Raw genomic sequence first — 20,459 nt, forward strand, 5'->3', positions numbered from 1 at the left:
CCCGCATTACATTCTCTGGGCAATTTGAAATGCAGCCTCTTGGGCCCTGCCTGAGCCAGAATGGGGGTGGGGGGCGGAGCCAGGAAGCTGCCTGCTCCTCAAGTTTGAAAACTCCCCCACCCCAAGTTCCTGGGCTGTGCCACAAGGATGGGCCTCTCCGGCATGTGGTGTGTCCACCTTGTCAAGGTGCTGGGGAGGGGCCGAGGGGCTTTCCTGGAAGGAGCCAAGCTAAGTACCTTGTGCGCGTTAAGGTGGAGTACTGTTATTACGTTTATTGCTCTTCACCAGAGAGCTGATTAATGTTGGCTGTATTTCTTCATGGTCCCAGGTGAGTTTCCCTTCTGAGATCTGGGAGGATGTGTGATGGAACCGGGGTGGGGGTGGATATGGAACCTCCCCCGGGTCCGATCCCGCTCACCTACACCCCAACTCTGTTCACACCTGCCTCTTTCCAAAGCCGGCAGGGGTGCGGAGGCGGGGAGGCGCGACGAGCACGGCCGCTGCACCGGGGACGGGGTAACCTTGGCGGCAGGCAACTAGGTCCCGCGCTCCCTTCCACCCCTCCCCGCCTTTCCTGGCCCGGGGCAGGGCGCTCCCCGATCCCCGCAGTGCGCGAAGCCGGCGCGCGCTAGGACCGCGCCGCGCCGCCCTCCGCCGCTATAAGAGGCCGCGCTCGCGCCCCACGCGGAACCCGCGGCTCAGACCTGTACTCGGCGTCCCGACCCGCGCTGGACCCGAAGCCGGACGGCCGCTGCGCAGCCGACGCCAGCCCGGGGCCTGCGAGGGACACGCGCCCCGGGTCCCCACTGCGGGCACCATGGGCGCTGCCCACTCCGCGTCCGAGGAGGTGCGGGAGCTCGTGGGCAAGACCGGCTGTGAGTATCCCGCGGGGACACGGGCGGGGACCGCCGGCCGGCTGGCTCGTGGCTCCCAGCCCACGGCCGCCTGCCCGGCTCCGCGCGGCTGCGCTGTGTGACCTTGGGCGAGCTCCTGGCCCTCTCTGCGCCTCAGTCTCCCCCTCCTGCAAATGGGTCCCCGCCGGGCACTTTGCAGGCTGCGGTGAGGAGCTTCCGCGGCGATGCTGAGTAAGTGCTGCGGCCGCTCAGCCTCGGCGCCCACGGAGTTGGCAGGGAACCCCCCCTCCCCCGCCCCGGGCCTGGGGACTGCGGACCGGGGAGGGAGCAGGGCCCCGGCTCCCCCAGGGCAGGGCAGGAGTCCCGGCTCCGAGGGCGAGAGCTCGGGCCGCCCAGCTGGTGCGCCCGCTCCGCACCTGAAAGTCGTTCGGGTTCGCGAGGCGCAGGGGCCGGAAAGTTTTGAAGTCGGCGGGACCTGGGTGGCAGCCGGACTGGGCGTTTCCCGGCCGTGCGACCTCGGGTGGCTGAGCCCGTCCCTCTGCGTCTCTCTTGTCCTACAATCTGTAAAGTGGGTTCAGGTGGGCTCACGTCGCCAGGTAGCTGGCAGCGCCCGCGGAGCGTTTGGGCAGAGCTCGGCGACCTTCCTTGAGCTGCCCGGACCCTTGGGACCTGCAGAGGCTACGCGCCCCGTGTCCGGCCCGGCCCGAGGCTGGGCGCACGGAGAGGCCGCTCCGCGGGGCCGACCTGACCGCAGGGAAGTGACGGTGGAAACGTTTGTCCTCCCCCGTCCAGGGGGTGCCGGGAACTTGACCCTGGGCTCTGACCTCGGGGTGCCGGGTTCTGCCCCCAGCTGTGATAAGGGGAGTGTGGACCCAAGACCTAGGGAGACCAGGTGAGTGGGTAAACTGGACAGGCAGATATGAATCCTGCCAACACCACTTCCTGGCAGTGTGACCTTGGGCTAGTCACTTCATCTTTCGGTTTCCTTCTCTCTAGAATGGAAGTTCTGCTAGTACCTGCTAGATGCTCAAGAAATGGGAGCTGGTTGGCTCCCTGCACGTGCTTTGAGTTTAGGGCAGCTAATCAGGTCCATAATTGATCACCTGGGTGGGGGCGGGGATGACCCAGCCACTTGTGCCAAGGCTGAAAGGCGACACCTGCTGATCCCCTAATCTAAACACTTCTGTCTAGGAGAATTGGGTGAAAATTACAGAAAGCACCTCAATACCTGGTCTGGGTGGGTGCGTAGGTGTATACACTTACACATCACATACACATGTGTTGTGTTTTCACGTGTGCAATCACAGAACTATCTGTGGAGGGGGGAAAAACTGTAGCATACATAACATGGAACACTTTAAAAAAATAAGTAATAAAAGCGTATATTTGTAATTGCTTTATTTGCATCAAGGACAGAGGAAGAATCCACAAGAAAGTAAGAAGGGTGAATACTTGCAGATTGGGTGGAAGGGACGAAGAGGGAGTGAGCGTTTCACTGTAAATTTTTTTGTAGTTTCATTTTGAACGATGTGTGAATATAAAAGTTATAAGTTCAGTTCAACCCCAAGGCTTACGTGAGAGAGGAGGTAGGTTTCCCCTCTTTCTTTCTTGGGTTTCCCCTGGTACTGTTGGTTGAGTGAACTCTCGCTGCCTTGGATCTGCACTGGTAGAAGTCAGGGTTCTCTGTAGCTGGGATTTCTGCCAGCAAAGTGGCAGCCCCCCACGCAGGCCGTTGGGGGGAATTCCATCTGGTGGTGAGTTTGACAGGTGATGGGACCGCAGAGCATGCTGGGAATCGTGTCCATTTCCTGGGTCCAGGCTCCTGTGGGGAAGACAGATGCTGAGTGTTCCCCCTGGAACTTTCCTACAAGTGGCTGATGAAGCTTCCCTTCTAGTTGCCCAGGACTCCAGTTTCCTACCCCAAAGAGGGAAGGGGGGACATGTCAGGAAAGGGGCTGTGAGGTCAGACTAGAGGGGAGCATGAATACCTTCAGTTCTTTGAACTTTAAATTAGGAGGAAAGTTCCCCCTTGTCCTCTGAAAGGGGCTGGCACAGTCTGGGCATTTTAACCCATTCAAGTATTTACTGACGGAGGACTTGGGGATTTAGAGGCGATCCAGAGAGGATAATACTCCTGCGGGGGGAGACACAGTGGTGTGAGTCAGGGGAAGGGCATGGAAACATTTCTCTAGGGAGGACCAGGGGGGCTTCTCTGAGGAGGTGAACATGGAACAGAAACTCCAACAAGAACCAGCTTCGCGAAGATGAGTGGAAAGTACAGTTGGGGGCAGAGGGAATGGTAAATGCAAAGGCCCCGTGGTGGGAAGACTTTGAGGACAATAAATGAGAACTGTAATGTAGCTGCAGTCAGGGCTCAGCTTGTTGGGGAGGGGCTCTTGCTAGGTGTGTGGCCTTGGGCAAGTGTTTAGTAGTATTGGCCATGTTTTTCAACCCGTTCGTATGTCCCCATCACTCTGAACCACAGCGAAGAAGAGTTAAGGCTTGGTCCCACTTCCTAGCTGCGTGACCTTAACCAAGTCCTCTTACTTCTAAGAGCCAGTGGTCCCATCTGGATCCTGGGCTGGTTATATGGCTTCAGTAAGATGACGTATATACAGATGTGAAGTACTTGGTGTGGCATGGGCGTGTCTGCTCCCAGGATCCTGCACCCACAGGAATCCTGGGGAAACATTCAGCCTAAGTAAGGCCAGTCAGCCAAGGAACAGGCTGTGCCCACAAGGGTGCTGGGCTCACCCTGCCTCTTTGAGGAACCAAGATGGTCCCTAATCTGAAGAGTCAGCCTGGTCCCTTCCTGAGGACTCCCTCTGGAAATAACAAGCAGGATGAGCACGGGATGGTGGTGATGGGCATCATTCCTTGAGCACCAGGCTCTGCGCTCAACGCTTGGCATGCACGCTGGTGAAATCTTCATTATAATCGTCCATGGAAGGTGGCAGTACGGCCATTTTACAGATAAGGAAACTGAGGCTCAGAGGGATAAAGAAACTTGCTGGCAGCCCCACAGATCATAAGCGGAGGAGTGGGGGATCAGAGGATCCCCAAGTCCATTTCCTGCTGACANTGTGCTTTCGCTGTGTGGAGTTGCCTCCGATTTCTAGGAATGCAGAAGGGATAGGAACAGCCCGCACATCTATTTTTCTCACTTCTGGGCCTTTGTGCAAGCCATTCCTTCTGCCTGGAGCACTCTTCACTTGACTGTGCATAATTTGGTGTTTACGTAAGGGGACACTTCTGTAACCAGCAGCCGGGTTAAGATTGCAAACATGTTCCCTTAACCCCGTCTCTTGACAAAGCCCACGCTCTTCCTCATTCGGGGCTCGGCTCTGCTATTGCTCCCTTCCAGAAGCCCTCCTGCCTGCTTTCAGTCCAGCCTTTGAGGGTTAATGCGTGTCCTTGAGACTCCCGCAGCCCCTGCATTCCCTCCCATTATAGCACACCCCACACCATGTTAGAGCTGTCAGCTCTGTCACCTGCCACCCCCTCGAAACTTGGAGCTTCCTGAGAGCCGGGAGAAGGTGCCTTGTTCACCTTGGTATGCCCGCGCGGTGCTCACAACATAGGGGTTCATGCTGAAGAGCTGGGGACCTCAGGGTCTTTATAATCCATCGAATATTGCCTTGGAGTGTGTGTCCAGGAGAAAACCCTAGGGCCGGCCGGGGCCACACCAGCCCTCCTGGCCCCAGGAAACGCACCTGTCGGCTTCAGCGCTAAACCAGCCCCACCAAAAATAGGCCGAGCGCAAGCTTGCCCACGCAGGGCATCCTCAGAGCTGCACACCCACCTCCCCTTGCCTGTAAGAGTCTCATTGATTGATTTAAAACCTAAAAAAAAAAAAAAAGTCTTCCCAAACATCTTTTCTGAGCCAAGAAAGTGGACTACTTAGAACACTAAAATTCACATTAACCCCCGGAGCTGGCCTCTCTGACGCTCCTTCGGCAGCAGGAACGGAGTGAAGCCCAGCGTGTGTCCCGAGGTGTGAAGAGGGCCCCCGGCAGGAAGACAGGCCCCTTGGGGATCCCTGCCTGAAGCCCAATCGCTCCCTTTACCACCTTGAGCTGGCCTGGAGGTAGCTGTTTCCTGCTCCCCCCCCCCCCCCCCCCCCCCATCCGTGCCCGCTCCTGGGGCTGGAAAGGAAATAATAAGTGGAGGATTCTGGGAAAGGTGGAGGGTCTATTTTTTCCTTCAGACTCCAGAACAGCTCCACAGGCAGATCCATGTAGATGCCAAGAAGCTGCCAGAAGGAAGAAGAGAAAACAATGTCCCAGATCTGGAGTTCAGACCTCTTCATGGTGACAGCCAGTGTTTACCAGGCGCCTGTCATCTGCCAAACATGGAGCCGAGCCGTGCAGTTGATCCGCAGCTGCTCCTGCAACGCCCCCCCCCCCGGGGGGGGGGACGCCGTGGATTCCCATTTTTCCGGCGAGGACGCGGATGCTGGGGAGAGCATGCCACGTGCCCGAGGCCACAGGCTGCCGAGAAGCAGAGCTGGGATTCGGTGTCTGGTGGGATCCCCAGACTTCCTCCCCGGGGAGGAAAGCGGAGGCCTGGGTGGCCCATGCCGGTTGGTGGGGGTGGCACCCCGTGTTCCCCTGGGCTCTCGCTGCTGGCCACTACTTGGCGGTTGTAAAGTCCTCCTGTGGCCCCAGGTCACAGCTTGGCCTGTTTGCTGTGTGCCATATTCCCTCTGGATGCCCAGGTGGGCCGGATGCCTTCCCTGCCCTCCAGGAGCTCCGGGGGTGCGGGCTGGCCGGTACTACTGAGCTCCTCCTGTCCCCCACTGAGGCTTGTGAGGCTAAATGGCCAGTACAAACCTGCCCGCTTCCCTCCCTGTTTCCTGTGGGTGGACTATGGCTTTTACCCTGGGGTCCTTGGGCAATCTCTGAGCCCCAGGAAATAGGGCACACAATTGTGTCTGTGTGGTTGGGCGGGGGAGGGAAGCGGATTCCCCAGGACACATCAGGTTCACAAAACAGCGAAAATGGATTCCATTGTATGTAAATCGTACCTTAATCAGAAAATAATTAAAAACCATTTTTTTTTTTAGCAAAAATGGAAAACTGTCTCCCAGGCCGGGAGGAATAAAGGGGTCTGTGAGGCCTGGGGAGGGTCAGTCCCCCCCCCCCCAGGCTGAGCTCTGGGGGGGAGCTGGGGAGAAATGGTCTGGCGGTGTGGGCACAGTGGCCCTAGCCCTCCGGGGTACCCAGATCCCCCCCTGCTCACCTCCCTGGGTGTTTGCCGTGTGGAAGAGTGCAGGCTGCTTTGGGAAGCTTTTAAAGGGCCAGGTGGCAAATGAACTTCATTGCGGGCACCCAGAAGCACCCCTGCTTTGACCCCTGCTGACATTTTGTACTCTGGCTGGCCCGGGTCATCTCACCATTATAGCATATCATTGCCCATTTACAGATGAGGAAACTGAGGCCCAGACGTTTGAAGGGACTACTCAAGGTCACTTGGATGCCAAGTGTGAAATCCAAACTCTAGAACTGCTTTTCCCAGGTGACCCAAACCCCATACGACGTAAACTGAGACAAAGGGTCTGCATATCTGGGGCAGGCAACCACTGTTACCCCGTGACCTCATTAATAGGGTCCTACACACTTGTTTACTAAGTTGGAAGGGGGAGAATTAGACCTCGAGGCAGATAAGCTCGGTATCATGCTATGGAAAGTTCTAGAATTGTGAGCTGCCCCCAGGGAGGGCAAGCTCGGTGGTGGGCAGTGTGAGGGGCGTTAAGGGCTCTGGGAGGAAGAGCAGGAATGTACAGCCCCCTCTGTTTCCTGGGGTCTTACTGAGTGGCTCATGCCTGTTTCAGAGAAAGAACTTGTGTTTTCTCTGCATGAAAGTAATTGCCAGTCTGCTCCAAGACTTCCTAGCTCTGCGAATTAGTAGTTATCAGATCCCTTATGCATCTTTCTTTCTCACCCCACCCCCAGCCCCACACTGGCAGGATATTTTTTTGTGAGTTAATAGCCCCCGGAATGCAGCCTAGAATGTAATCAATGCTCAGACATGCCATACGGCCCCGTCGTCGTACAGACAGAATGCCTCGAGTGTTGATAAGATGCTTTTACTCTCGCAAAGCCCTTCAGTATTTGCTATCTCAAGCCAAGGCAATAAAGTGTTTTTGGCTCAGAAGTGCCCACCGCTTTGGGGAGATAAGGCAGGGCCCATGCTAGTGGCACCCAGCAAGGTGGGGGGGGGGGGGGGTTGGTGGTGCCTGGGCCTGCGAGCCGTCCTGTCTCCCGTTCCAACTTTATTATTAATTCATAAAGCCAGAAGGTCAAGTGGGTGATTTCCGCTGTGGTGGCAGCCACCGTAAGCGCGAGGACAAAAAGGCCCTTTGTTGTCCCAGCGGTGTGACCTTTGTGGATGGGCAGGCTGTCAGAAGTGGGTCTTCCACTCCCAAGGAGGTGGGAAAGCTCATTCAGGATTCAGGGATCAGGTGGCTGGGGGAGGGGGTGGGCAGGAGAGGCCAGCAGGAGACCTCACGCTTGGCATGGCTGGGTCCTAGACCGGGATGGTGAGAGAAGGCGGCTGCGGTGAATGGCTTTCCCTCTGTGCTGTGGTTAGAAGGGGCTTCCCTTTCTCCTGAGTGCTCAGGTGGGGGTCCCAGTGGTCAACCCCAAGTGAGCACTCAGCATGCCTTACCCACCTGGTGTTCCCAGGGGCTCTTTCCTCACCTATATCCCCCAAGACTGCAGCCAGGGTCCCACATGGATGTACACTGTCCTGCCCCCCCCTCCCCCATGGCCTTTACCAGCAGATAGTAAAGGCTTGAACTGTGGGCCACCTTTTAGTCTCTGGGCAACCACCTTGGCCTCCACACCTCTGTTTTCTCATCTGTCAAATGGGAATGTGTCACAGCGCTATTGTGAGGATTAAGTGAGCATGTTATTAAAGCTCTTGACACATTGTAAGTGTTCAATAGTTGTTGGCAAGTACTAATAATTTTGATTAGAAACCTTACGGAAGCTGGCTGCCTTTCTCCCTTTTAAGGGCATTCTCTAACTTCACTAATTCCTTCCATTTTTTTAACATGGCTGCCATCTTTGACATGCCTGGTGTTTATCTTTCCCTTGTGCTGCTGCTGAGGGACCTTAACATGCTTTAATCTGTGTCACTCTCTAGTGTTTTTTCTACATTTTTAAAACCTGTGCATTGGTTTTATTATTGTTTTTAGCAGACCCTATTAATTCTTGTGAAAGTTTTTCCTTATAGATTTCATTTTCTTACATGATACAGCATTCCATAGATTTTTTTCAATCAATCTCTGTGAGTTGTCAGCTTTGTCTGAAAATGTCTAGATTTTGCCATCATACACAGTTGGTCATTTGGCTGGGTATAAAATTCTGCATATCTTCTCTTAGCACCTTGGTTTTGGTCTCTTGTTGCTGTTGGGAAGTCAGCTCTTTTATTTAATTGATGTTTTTTGGTAGAAGTCTGCTTTTGTACCCAGATTTCTGGGATTTTTTTTTTTTTTTTTTTACTGCATTGTGTCTAGATGTGGATTTGTTTTATTTACTCTGCCTGGGAATTGTTAATGCTTTTTCATTCTAAAGAAGGCTTGTTTCTTATGTTATGAATTTATTCTTTCCCCTCACCCCACTTTATTTTCTTCTTCAGTAATTCGTATTAGAAATAGATGGGGTCATGTCATTCTCTCTGAATGGCTCTTTACCTCTCTTTCATATTTTCGATTGTTTTATTGCTCTTTTCTGTATTTAGAGTCATTTCCTTAGGTCTGTCTTCCAATTCCCTAATTCTCTCTTTAGCTGTTACAATTTTGCTGCCCCTTAAGTTTTTAAATTTCAATGACTTATTTTTTTAAAGATTTATTTATTTTAGAGACAGAGAGCATGTGAGTGGTGGGAAGGGACAGAGAGAGAGGGGGAGAGAGGTTTAAGCAGACTCCACACTGAGATCAGAGCCTGATGTGGGGCTTGATCTCACAACCCTGAGATCAAGACCTGAGCTAAAACCAAGATTGGACACTTAACCAACTGTGCCACCCAGATGTCCCCCGATGACTTATAAAATACATATGAAAAACACTTCATAAGTTCTATATGGTTTTTAGATTCACTGCTTGTGTCATGGAGTAGTGTTCTTTTACTATTTGTAATAATTAACGCTTACTGTATAGTCTCTTCTGTTTCACCCTCTTGGGGTGCCATTCCTTTTTAAAATTAAAAATTTTTACGTAAATTCTACCCCCAACATGGGACTCAAACTCATGATCCTGAGATCAAGAGTCAGATGCTCTACTGACGGAGCCAGCCAGGCACCCCCCACCCCAGTCTTTTTTATTTTAAAAAATGTATTAAGGTATAGTTGATAGACAGCATTAGTTTCAGATATGCAACATAGTGATTTGCCAATTCTGTACACTCCTCAGAGCTCACCAGGATAAGTGTAATTGCCATTTGTCACTGTCCGTGTTATTACAGTATTATTGTCTCTATTCCCTATGCCGTACTTCCATCTCTGGCTTTTTTTTTTTTTTTTTTTTTAAAGATTTTACTTATGAGAGAGACCACGAGAGCATGAGCAGGGGGAGGGGTAGAGGGAGAAGCAGACTCCTCACTGAGCAGGGAGCTTGATGCCTGACTTGATCCCAGGACCTTGGGATCATGACTTGAGCCGAAGGCGGACGCTTACCTGACTGAGCCACCCAGGCGCCCCTGAATTCATTTATTCTAATAGCTTTCTGGTGAACTGTTCAGGGTTTTCTATATATAGTATCATGTCGTCAGCAAATAGCGACAGCTTTATGTCGCCCTTACCAATTTGGATGCCTTGTATTTCTTGTCTGATTGCTGCAGCTAGGACTTCCTGTACCATGTTGAATAAAAGTGGTGAGAAAGGACAACCTTGTGTTGTTCCTGATCTTAGAGGAAACGTCCTCAGCTTTTCCATCATTGAGTATGTTAGCTGTGGGCTCTCCATATGTGGACTTTATTATGTTCAGGTATATTCCCTCTAAATCCACCTTGTTGAGAGTTTTAATCATGAAATGGGTATTGTATTTCGTCAGACGCTTTTTCTGCATCTATCGATATGATCACATGCCCTTTATCTTTTCTCTTGTCAGTGTGATGTATCCCTTCGATTGCTTTGCGAATACTGAAGCACCCTCGTGTCCCCGGAACAAATCCAACTTGATCGTGGCGTTGTTAACAGATTTAAAACAGGGTGCCATTCCTTTAGTTAATTGTGTCTTCCAGTCTTCCCTTGTGGTGGTTCAGTTGCCTGTGTGGTTTGGTTTTTGATTATGAGCTCATGTTTGATTGGGCTGTCTCCCCTGGTTTTCACATCCTTCTGGAACTGTCCTTCAGCTCCAGATGTATGCTGAGGCCAAACCTAGTGGAGAAGGGCTTAACCTGAGCTACCTCTCCCGTGAGAGTCCCTGGGTCCTAGAAGCACCTCCCACAGTGCTTTGCGTTTGTTGTGCTAACTCCCTTGGAGCGGTCATTGGTTTGGAAACACGTTTCACATGATTCCCTCAGTCTGGCTTTCCTGTACTGTCATTTTCACCTGTGCGCGGCACAGGCGTGGCGTTCTGGTTCATCACAGACCCTTACCCCCTTTCTTGTGTGCCCGGCCCCCTCCTGAGCAGAGTCCACTTCCTCGTTGATTTTCTGAGGCAGTAGGGAATACTTTCTCTGGCCTGTCTTACACAGGGCAATGGTCTTTTATGCTTCAGCTTTTTATTTTTGTTTTATTTTTTTAAGTAGGCTCCACACCCAGCGTGGAGCCCAGCGCGGGGCTTGAACTCACAACCCTGAGATCAAGACCTGAGCTGAGATCAAGAGTCGGACGCTCCACCGACTGAGCCAGCCAAGCGCCCCCTCTGCTTCAGCTTTTGATAGGAGGCGCACTCCTCGCTTACATAGAACCAAGGCCACTTCTGAGGCCTCTGGGCCCCCTCAGCAGCGCCTGGCCCTCCCGCCCTGCTGGGTGTGAGTTCCCTCCTTGCTTCTGGCCTTGCCGGGTCGCCCTTCCTTGCAAGGTTAGTGGTGTAAGGGAGGTTTCTCTTCTTTGATAACCGGTGTTTCGGGGGTCTCTAGTGCAATGGGGAGTCCGGGTCCGCTCCACATAGCAGGAATTGGACTTCTTTATCCAGTAAGCCTTCCTACTTTGGGTAAGCCTCTCTCCACTTGATGTGGCCTCAGTCTAAATCTGGAGCTGAAGATAGTTCTGGAAGGAATGTGAAAACCAGTTCCTTAGATGCTCCAAAAGACGCCCTCTTCAAATCTCTACTGATTAACCAGCTCCCCCCCCCCCGCCGCTTCCCCATCTTTAGTCTTTTTATTAAAATGGAGACCTTTTTGTCTCTTCAGTGACATGAACACTATGTGTTCGTTGTCCCCCCTCATCCTGCCTTGGGGTGCACAGCCCGAGCGTGTTGTGTGGAAACAGATCTAAAGTTACAGACCCAGGTTCAAACCCCAGTTCTGCCGCTCGGATCCACACATGACTTAATCTCTCCACGACTGAGGTTTATCTGTACAGTGGGTGTGACAGCCACCCTCCCAGGACCCACCCTCCGACGCAGGCCCTGGGAGGAGGCGAAATGAGATGATGGGTGCCAGGCATTCGGCTTAGTTCCTGCCTCCGAGGACACGCCAGCCCACAGCAGTGAGTACCGCTGCTATAAGGCAAATGGCAAAGAACAGAGCAGAGCTGTGGGGAGGCGAGCGCCGAGGAGCAAAGCACAGACTGTGATTTGGAGAGTCATGTGCCCACCCACTCTGACAGTGTTCCAAGTTGTCTCATGGCTCATGAGAGGAGGATTTCTCTAAAGTCGAGTCACTTCGTTCTGTCTCAGCTCCTGCTCCGGTCCTGAGTAGTGGAGGATTCATTCCCGGTGGAAAAAACCCGCCGAGAGCCTTGTGAGACCCTCGGACCCTGAGCTTACAGTTGAGACCGTCCCCGTGCCGGCTGGGGCCCGGGGCGCGTCCGAGCCGGAGTCCCATGGCTCTTGCTCTTACGGGCTGGGTTGAAGTTTGCACACCAAGGCTGGAGAGAAGGCAGCAGTTAACCTTCTTGTTGCTGCTGCTGCTTTGGAGACTAGAATGGGGTTCAATCATTTCCTTTCCAAGGCTGAGTGCACCCAAGGGCATCTTCGGTTGCTTTAAGAATCCCAGCAGCAAGGAGCAGTGTGTGATGTGTGCGTGCTGAGCGCCTGGAGTGGGTGAAGGAGAGAAGCCGGGCATCGGGCACCAGGAGGCAGTTTCGGGGCGGTGGGCAGTGGGCGGGTGTGTGAGGGCGGGTCCCTTCCAGGCCTGGAGGCTGGCCCTCCACTCTCCCCCTGGAGGCCCAGGATTAGTCACTGCTTTGGCTCTGCCCCGGGCAGCATGCAAAGTGCCTCTTCCCTCCCCGGCCGGGCTGGGGGCCCACTGAAGAGCCAAGTAGGTACCGCAGGGTTATGACGTCAGGGTCCTTATGACGGCTCTTGTGGCAACTCTGGTGTCCCAGCCCCTCCTGCCAGGCGCAGTGCAACATGCATGTGATTTTTTATTTAATTGGGGGAGAATGGACATCACCTGGCATTCACCGCCCTCGCCATTTTCGAGCGTGCAGGGCATATGGGCATTAAAAGCGCATCCACAGCCTTGCACAGCCGTCACCGTGATCCAGTTCCAGGACATCATCGCCCCAAAAGAAACTTCCTGCCCATTAGCTGCTCCTGAAATCCCCCCACTCTCGGCGCCTGGCAACCCCATGGGTTCACTTATTTCAGAAGCTTCGTGTGAATGGCAGCACGCAGCAGTGGCCTTGCACGTCTGGCTTCTGCCACGAGGCATCCTGTTTTCGAGGTCAGCCGTGTGGTAGCAGGGTCCGTGCTGCCGGCCTTCCCGTGGCCGCACGCTGTTCCCTTGGGTAGCGCTCCCCTGTTCTGTTGATGTGCCCGCCGGCGGCTGGACGCTTGCGTGTACCCGTTTGTGCATTTGGCCATTGTGCGTGGTGCGTATGGGATTTGGATTGTTTTCCGCGGCGTGAACAGCCTCACGAGGGTGGTGCTATTATTATCTCCGTATCACGGAGGAGGAGGAGGCAGCAGCCCCGGGGAGACGGTCTAGTAGGACGCGGAGCTGGGGACTGAGCCAGCAGCTCTGGGTGGCGATGTCGTGAGCCCACCTTTCTGTCTGACCCGGCTCACCTCTGTATTCTGGGACTTTGTCCGACGATGCTTGGCTTGAGTCCGGCCGGTCTGTCAGGACACGGTGAGCAGAGGAGCTCCAGGGGCCCCGGAAGCCGCGGAGACCTGCCCAGTGATGCCACTCGGGGTCCTGGGGCCTGTGTGCAGGGTGGCACTGAGATGGAGGGGCAGGCTGGCTCCTGGGGAGCCCCTGGAGAGCTCAGAAGCAGACTTTCAGCCGCCCTTGCTCCTTGCAACTTTATTACCTCCCCCCTCCCCCGACTGCTCCCCGTGCGGTCCTCTCAGTGGGTCCCCTGCATCCTGTCCTTTGCACCAACCCTCCGTTCTGTCACCAGGCACATGGGATCTTGTCCCCCACCTTAGCATCCTCTGTGAACTTGGGGTGAAGTCTAAATGCCTTAGCTCAATGCATGTGACCGCCGATACCTGTCTACCCTTGCTCCCCTGTCCCTTGCCTGCCTCCCCCCCCCGCCCCATGCTGAAGAACCCAGGGCTTCCTGAGCTCTTCCCATTCCGCCTCTGCCAGCCCTGCCCGCCCCAGCCTCAGCCTTCCCATAGGGCCTTGTCCCCCACCCCATCCCTGTGGACTGGAAGCCCCACTCCAGCCCTGGTGCTCCTGGCAAGTGGACACCACATTTATTATCCTGGATCCCAGCGAGGTGACGCCCGCTTCCAAGAGAGGAGGGCTCTGCCTTTTGCGCCTGCGCCCCTGGCACCTAGCAGGTGCCAAGCAAAGCCGAGGCACTGACGGAATGTCTCTCAATGAGTGGCGGGGCATCTGTCAGAGGGCTGAGTGACCCAGGCGGACCACGGGGGAGTCAGTCCGGCCTCCCACACCCCTGCAGGCCAGCGTGGATTCAGGAAGGGGCAGGTGATACTTTATGTGCCCTTTGCCGCCGGACTTGGGCCCCTGGAAATAAAGGCTCAGGTAGTCTTGGCCACCCCAGACTGGGTGCGCCCAAGGCTGATGTTCATTTCTTCTCGGGTCAGATGAGGGAAACCAGCCTTTGTGGGAGATTTCACGCCCCTTTCTCTGCCCCCCCCCATCTCCTGCCTCCTCCTTTTTGAGCGTTGTCTCTGACCTCCTGGTCTGTGTGACCCCCGTCTCCTGCCTGGTGACCCCTTGCATAACACAGTGAGGCTGTGAGCTGGACTCCACCGCCTGACAGGTGAGACCAGGACCAGGCAGACACCCCAGATGCATTACATCACTCCTCATTCCTCCTACCCCAAACCCCGGCAACCCCTTAATCTCCTTTCTAGACTGGCTTAATTTGCCGATTCTGGACATTTCCTCCAAATGGAATCGTACCGTATGTGACTTGGGCCTAGTTTCTTTCCTTAGCATCACGTGTTCAAGGCTCATCCGTGTTGGAGCACGTGTCCATGCTTCGTCCCATTTAATGACCGGATCCCGTTCCGCTGGGTGGACAGACCACGGCTGGTTTACCTGTTCACCTGTTGATGGACTGTTGGGTGGTCCTTTTATGGCTACTGCGAATCGTACTGCTATGAACATCCGTACGGGTTTTTGTGCGACGTCTCTTTTCATTTCTCTTGGGTACGTGCTCGGGAGTAGGATTTCTGGATTATAGGGTGAATCTGTGCTGTGTTTATAGAGAAACCACGAAACCTTTTCCCCAGTGGCTACGCCATCTTACACTCCATCAGCCACGTACGAGGGTTCCAATCTCTCCACATCCTCACCAGCCCTCCTTACGGTCTGTCCCATTTTTCATTCTGGCCATCAGAGTTAAAATTCAAGATTATACAAGTGAACCCTGTTAATTACAGGAAAGTTAAAGGACAGATAAGCAGAAGTAAGAGACCAGAGGAAGACAGGAATGTCTTGGAATTCTACCACCTGGAAGCAATGTACTGTTTTGTTGTGCATCTTTTCTTGTGGTCTCCTGTGCGCACACGTATGTCATTATGAACTTTCATATACACGAGATCTTGTGGCCTGTTGGTTTTTCCCTGTAGTGAAATCCCGTGAACGTTCCATGTTCTAAATATTTTATTTTATACATATATAGATTTATTTTTAAGTAAGCTCCTTGCCCAGCATGGAGCCCAACATGGGGCGCAAACCCACGACCCCGAGATCCTGACCTGAGCTAAGATCGAGAGTCGGACACTTAACCGACGGAGCCACCCAGGCGCCCCTCTAAATATTTTAAACATGTTTTTGCAGGGTGTGTGGTGTTCTGTCTTCAGGACGCACCAGGATTTATTTCACCCGGTTTCCTTGTGGCTCACCCTTTCCCCAGGCGTTTGCTGTTTTAGGCAGGCAGTGATGAGGACTCTGGCCTGTTTATCTCCCTACACTGGTCTGAGCCCCTCGGCTTTTGTTCCTCGGGATCCAGTTGCTGGTTGAAAGCCCAGATACCAGCGCTGTCCAGTACAAATATAATGCAAGGTGTACTAATGGGGGATGTTTCTTAGAAGCTGTATATGTAAAGTAATTCTACATTTTCCAGTAACCGTGTTTAAAAAAAAGAAACAAATGAAGTTAATATTTTACTCTACCCTATGAGGTCTAAAATTTCAGCGTATGACCCATATAAAAATTATTGAGACAGTTTACATTCTTTTTTGTACTAAGTCTTTGGAAGCTGGTGTGTATTTTACACCTCCCCGGACTGGCCACCTTGCAAGGGCTTAGCTGCCACATGGGGCTAGTGACTAGCAGGTGTATACTTTCCGGTTGAAGCTTTTGATAAAAAGTGACAGGTCAGGTCACCCCCCCCCCCCCCAAAACCATACACACACACACACACACACACACACACAGATTGAGCCAGTTAAACTCCCACCAGCCCGTGGAAGGGTGTGAAATCAACCCTCAGGTTGAAATCTGAAACCAAAGATAATGAGGTCAACATGCCTAGGTACCCAAGTGGCTCTGTCTCTCGTCTCCATGGCAACCGTGACCTCATGGGGACCTGGAGAAAGGGCTGAGTGAGCAACAGGGAAACAAGAAAAGCTTCCATCCTGGGAGCCCCCCAGGGGGCCTTGCACACATGGGGCAGGTGCGTGCAGGACTGACCGTCTGGGGGATCCTGGACCTGAGGGTTCTTTGAAAGTCAGTCCATGAGGCTTCAGATGTTCTTCCTGCAGATATGGAGGCAGAGGAGCCTTGCCTAAGTTGAGCCCCGAGCTCTTGGCTCTGGGGATCTGGGTACAGAAGACAGGGAACTGGAGGTGGGAGGTTGTTTTCCTAACCCCTCTGCTTTCAATCAGGCACGACAGGAAGGGTTGTGCGCACTTTGCATGCAATTAGCTGGAAACTTCAGTAGAGGGAACCTGGTCTTGAGGATTTCTGGTTTACACACCTTATCTGTGTGACCTTGGGCAAGTCTCCGTGTTCCCATCTCTAGAATGGGGATAAAAACCATGCTTGCCCCATAGGGTTGATGAGAGGCTTATGTGAGCCAGGGCTTACCAGGAGTAGGGCTGAGCACCGTGCCCTGGACCCGGTGAATGCTCAGTGAATGTCAGCTCTTGTGGTTCTCCTGCGTATGCACGGAATTCATTTTTTTAATGGCTCAATTGAGATGTAAGTTACATACTGTCCATTTCACCCATTTCAAGTGTGCTCAGTAGTTTTTAGTGTAATCACAGGGCTGTGCCACCATCACCACAATCTAACTTTGGAACATTGTCATCCCCTGCCCCCCCGCAACACACACACACACGCAGCCTCAGTGCCTATTAGCATGACTCCCCATTCTTCCCCAGCCCCAGGCAAGCACTGGTCTACTTTGGATTTGCCTATCTGAGCATCTCCTATAAATGGAATCACGCCACGAGCGGCCTTCGTGACCGGCCTCTATTACGTAGCATCATTTTGACGGTAACTCATCTGTAATAGGGGTTGTCCAGGAGCATCTTTGGCTATAATTTCTGATCGTTATTTTTCATCAGATCAGGGTTTTGTTTTGTTTTTTTAAATCTGCGGTTGAGAACTGGGAGCTGCCTTTGCTCACACAGGGGGAGGCAGTGTGGGGCCTCAGTAAGCAACGGAGCAAACCCGAAACCACACATATTCTGCCAGACAAACTGAGCCCAAACCCTGGGTCTGCCTTTCAAGTTCTGACCTTCAGCAAGTTACCGATCCTCTCAGATCCTCAGTTTGTTGTTCTGTAAAATGGGAGCGTCTGTCCGTCCTAGGGTCACGGAAAGGACTAAGTAAGAATGTGTGCGTGCAGGACATGCTGCTCCGCCAACGGATGATTCATCTACAGTGATGTTTTCGAGATCCCTGGGCCGTCCATACGGGACCATATCGTGTGCTTAAAATATTCGTTACGTGACTAATAAGTATGCATTGCGTATTAGAGAAAATTTGGAAAATATAGATGAATCAAAGCAAAACAAACACTTTAATCTCGCTGGTGGGAGAAACAACTGCTATTATTATTTCAGGGAAAATAAGTCCAGATTTTCTTTCGTTACTTCTATACATTTGTAGGTGTCTGCATATTTCCCCCAGCATGAGGTCCTGCTGTGTTTGTAGCAAGCTGTTGTGTTTTTGTTTTAAGTTGGCTCCGGTGCGGGGCTTGACCTCACCATCCCGAGATCAAGAGTCGCGTGCTCGACTGGTGGGCACCTGGGTGGCTCAGTCGGTTAAGCATCTGCCTTCGGCTCAGGTCATGGTCTCAGGGTCCTGGGATCAAGTCCCGCATCGGGATCCCTGCTCAGTGGGGAGTCTGCTTCTCCCTCTCCCTCTGCCTCTCCCCCTGCTTGTGCTCTCTCTCTCTCTGTCAAATAAATAAAATCTTTAAAAAAAAAAAAAGTCGCATGCTCTACCAACTGAGCCACCCAGGTGCCCCAGCAAGCTTTTTTTTTTTTTTTAATATTTTATTTATTTATTTGACAGAGAGGCAGTGAGAGAGGGAACACGAGCAGGGGGAGTGGGAGAGGGAGAAGCAGACTCCCCACTGAGCAGGGAGCCTGGGATCATGACCTGAGCCGAAAGCAGATGCTTAACGGCTGAGCCACCCAGGCGCCCCTCCAGCAAAGCTGTTTTTAAACAACATCATATGTGGAGTATATTTTCATGTCAGATATACAATTGTCGCTTTTCAAAACCAACATGCTTTTTTTTTTTTTTCCATTGGCTAAGTATACCACCAAATATTTCACCAATCTGCCTTTTGTGAGCGCTTAGGTTGAGTCCAGTTTTTAAGCCGTTAGGAATACGAAGGTGCGGCACCCGGCTAGCTTAGTTGGTAGAGCGTGTGACTCTTGATCTCGGGGTTGTAAGTTCGAGCCCCAGGTTGGGCATGGAGATTACTTAGAGAAAATCTTTAAAAAAGTAAAAAACTAATATAAAGGTGAACACATTTATATATTCATGTTTTGTTTTTGTTGGATTTGTTTTTTTTTAGGACAAATTCTTGCTAAGTAGAACTACTGAATTTTTTTTTCAAATTAGTGAATTTTTCATGTAAACCTTTTATTGTGATATCATGCACCGAAAAGTGCATCACTCATGAGCATATAGTTGCATGAACTTGTTGAGAACATGTGTGTATAGACTGCACCTGGATCAAGAAATAGAATATTCCCAGTACCCAGAGCCCCCAACCCCATTCAAATTGCTACTGTCCCCTCAGGGGCAACCACTATCCTGACTTCTCTTTTTAAAAATTAAGACAAGGGCACCTGGGTGGCTCAGCGGGTTAAGCGTCCGACTCTTGATTTTGGCTCAGGTCATGATCTCAGGGTTGTGAGATCAGGCCCCACATTGGGCTCCCACTGGGTGTGGGGCCTGCTTGAGATTCTCTCTCTCCCTCTGTCCCCCTCTAAAAGAAAATTAAGTTAATGTCATTATTAATAGAGAAGTTTTAGATAGGTTCATAGCAAAATTCAGGGGAAATTACAGTTTTCTCATATACCCACCCCACCCCCACCCATGCATGGTCTCCCCCATTATGAATAATCCCCTAACAGAGTGGTATGCTGGATATAGTCGATGAACCTACATGACACGTCATCATTGCCCCAACTCCATTGTGTACATTGGGGTTCCCTCTTGGGGTTGTAGGTTCTGTGGGTTTGGACATACGTACAGTGACGGGCGTCCATCATGATGATATCCTACAGAATCTTTTCACTGCTATAAAAACCTTCTCTATTCATTCCTCACCCCTGCGACCTCTGACAGCCACTGACCTCTCTCATGTCTTCGTAGTTTTGCCTTATCCAGAGTGTCCTACAGTTGGAATCGTCCAGAACATAGCTTTTCTATTCCAACTTCTAACACTATAGATGAGTTTTGCCTGTTTTTGAACTTTATCTGGATGGAATCCCAAAGTACATGCTCTTTCCTGACTTCTTTTGCTTGTTTTTACGTTTTTTTTTTTTTTTTTAAGATTTCTAAATTTTTTAGAAGTAATCTCTACACCCAATGTGGGGCTCGAACTCACAACCCCGAGATCAAGAGTCGCACGCTCCACCAACTAAGCCGGCCAGACGCCCATTTTTGTGTTTTGGAAACTCACCGGAGTTACAACACATAGTGTTGGTACAGGCTGTATACTGTTGTATTAAGGGACTAGACTACACTGTAACATGTTGTATCCACCACTGCTGGGTGTTTGGATAGCTTCCAGTTTAGGGCTGTTGAAATCGTATTGCCATGAACCTCCTTCTGCGCATTTTCTGATGAGCCCTGGTACGCGTTTCTGGTGCGCGTGTACCCGGGAGTGGAATTGCCAGGCTATCGAGTGTACGCACGTCCTTGCTGATACCCGCGTGCTGTAAACGGCCACATCCTCCTCCAGAAAGCTGGGAACTGCCCCTGGCGGTTGTCAGCCTTTTCAAGGGTCCGTTTCTACATTGGTAACGGGATACAGCCCGATCCCAGGGTGTCATGGGGAAGAGAAGAGCTCCTGTGTGGAGATGCGCGTCGCACTCCACGAGCCCTCAGTACCAGTTGGCAGTTATAAGGAGTATTTTCTAACCAACAACAGCTTTTAGGGAGGCTGGAGAATTCTGAGGTGCAGACTCTCGGAGAGATAAAACCTGAGACCAAAAAAAAAAGCGAGGTGGCCGGCTGGCTCAGTCAGTAGAGCATGCAACCCTTGACCTTGGGGTTGTAAGTTTGAGCCCCGTGTTGGGTGTAGAGATGACTTAAAAAAATTCTTAAAAAAAAACATGAGAGACTATGGACTATGAGAAACAAACTGAGGGCCTCAGAGGGGAGGGGGGTGGGGGAATGGGATAGACCGGTGATGGGTAGTGAGGGCACGTATTGCATGGTGCACTGGGTGTTATACACAACTAATGAATCATTGAGCCTTACATCAGAAACCGGGGATGTACTGTATGGTGACTAACATAATATAATAAAAATCATTATAAAAAAAAACTTAAAAAAAAAAAACCAACAGGAAATGAGACGACCAGCTGGT

At 51.9% G+C, this 20,459-nt stretch overlaps 1 protein-coding gene across 1 annotated transcript in view; it reads left to right on the forward strand.

Annotated features, from left to right (window-relative positions):
• The first annotated feature begins 556 nt into the window (after positions 1 to 556).
• Positions 557 to 20,459, forward strand: part of TESC (tescalcin) — a 46,665-nt gene continuing 26,762 nt past the window's right edge. The window contains exon 1 of the mRNA XM_040619881.1: positions 557 to 875. Coding sequence (XP_040475815.1) covers positions 818 to 875 — 58 coding nt within the window. The 5' untranslated portion in view covers positions 557 to 817. The remainder of the gene's footprint in view (positions 876 to 20,459) is intronic.

This window comes from Ursus maritimus, unplaced genomic scaffold, assembly GCF_017311325.1.
Source record: "Ursus maritimus isolate PB19 unplaced genomic scaffold, ASM1731132v1 scaffold_33, whole genome shotgun sequence".
Taxonomy (NCBI): domain Eukaryota; kingdom Metazoa; phylum Chordata; class Mammalia; order Carnivora; family Ursidae; genus Ursus; species Ursus maritimus.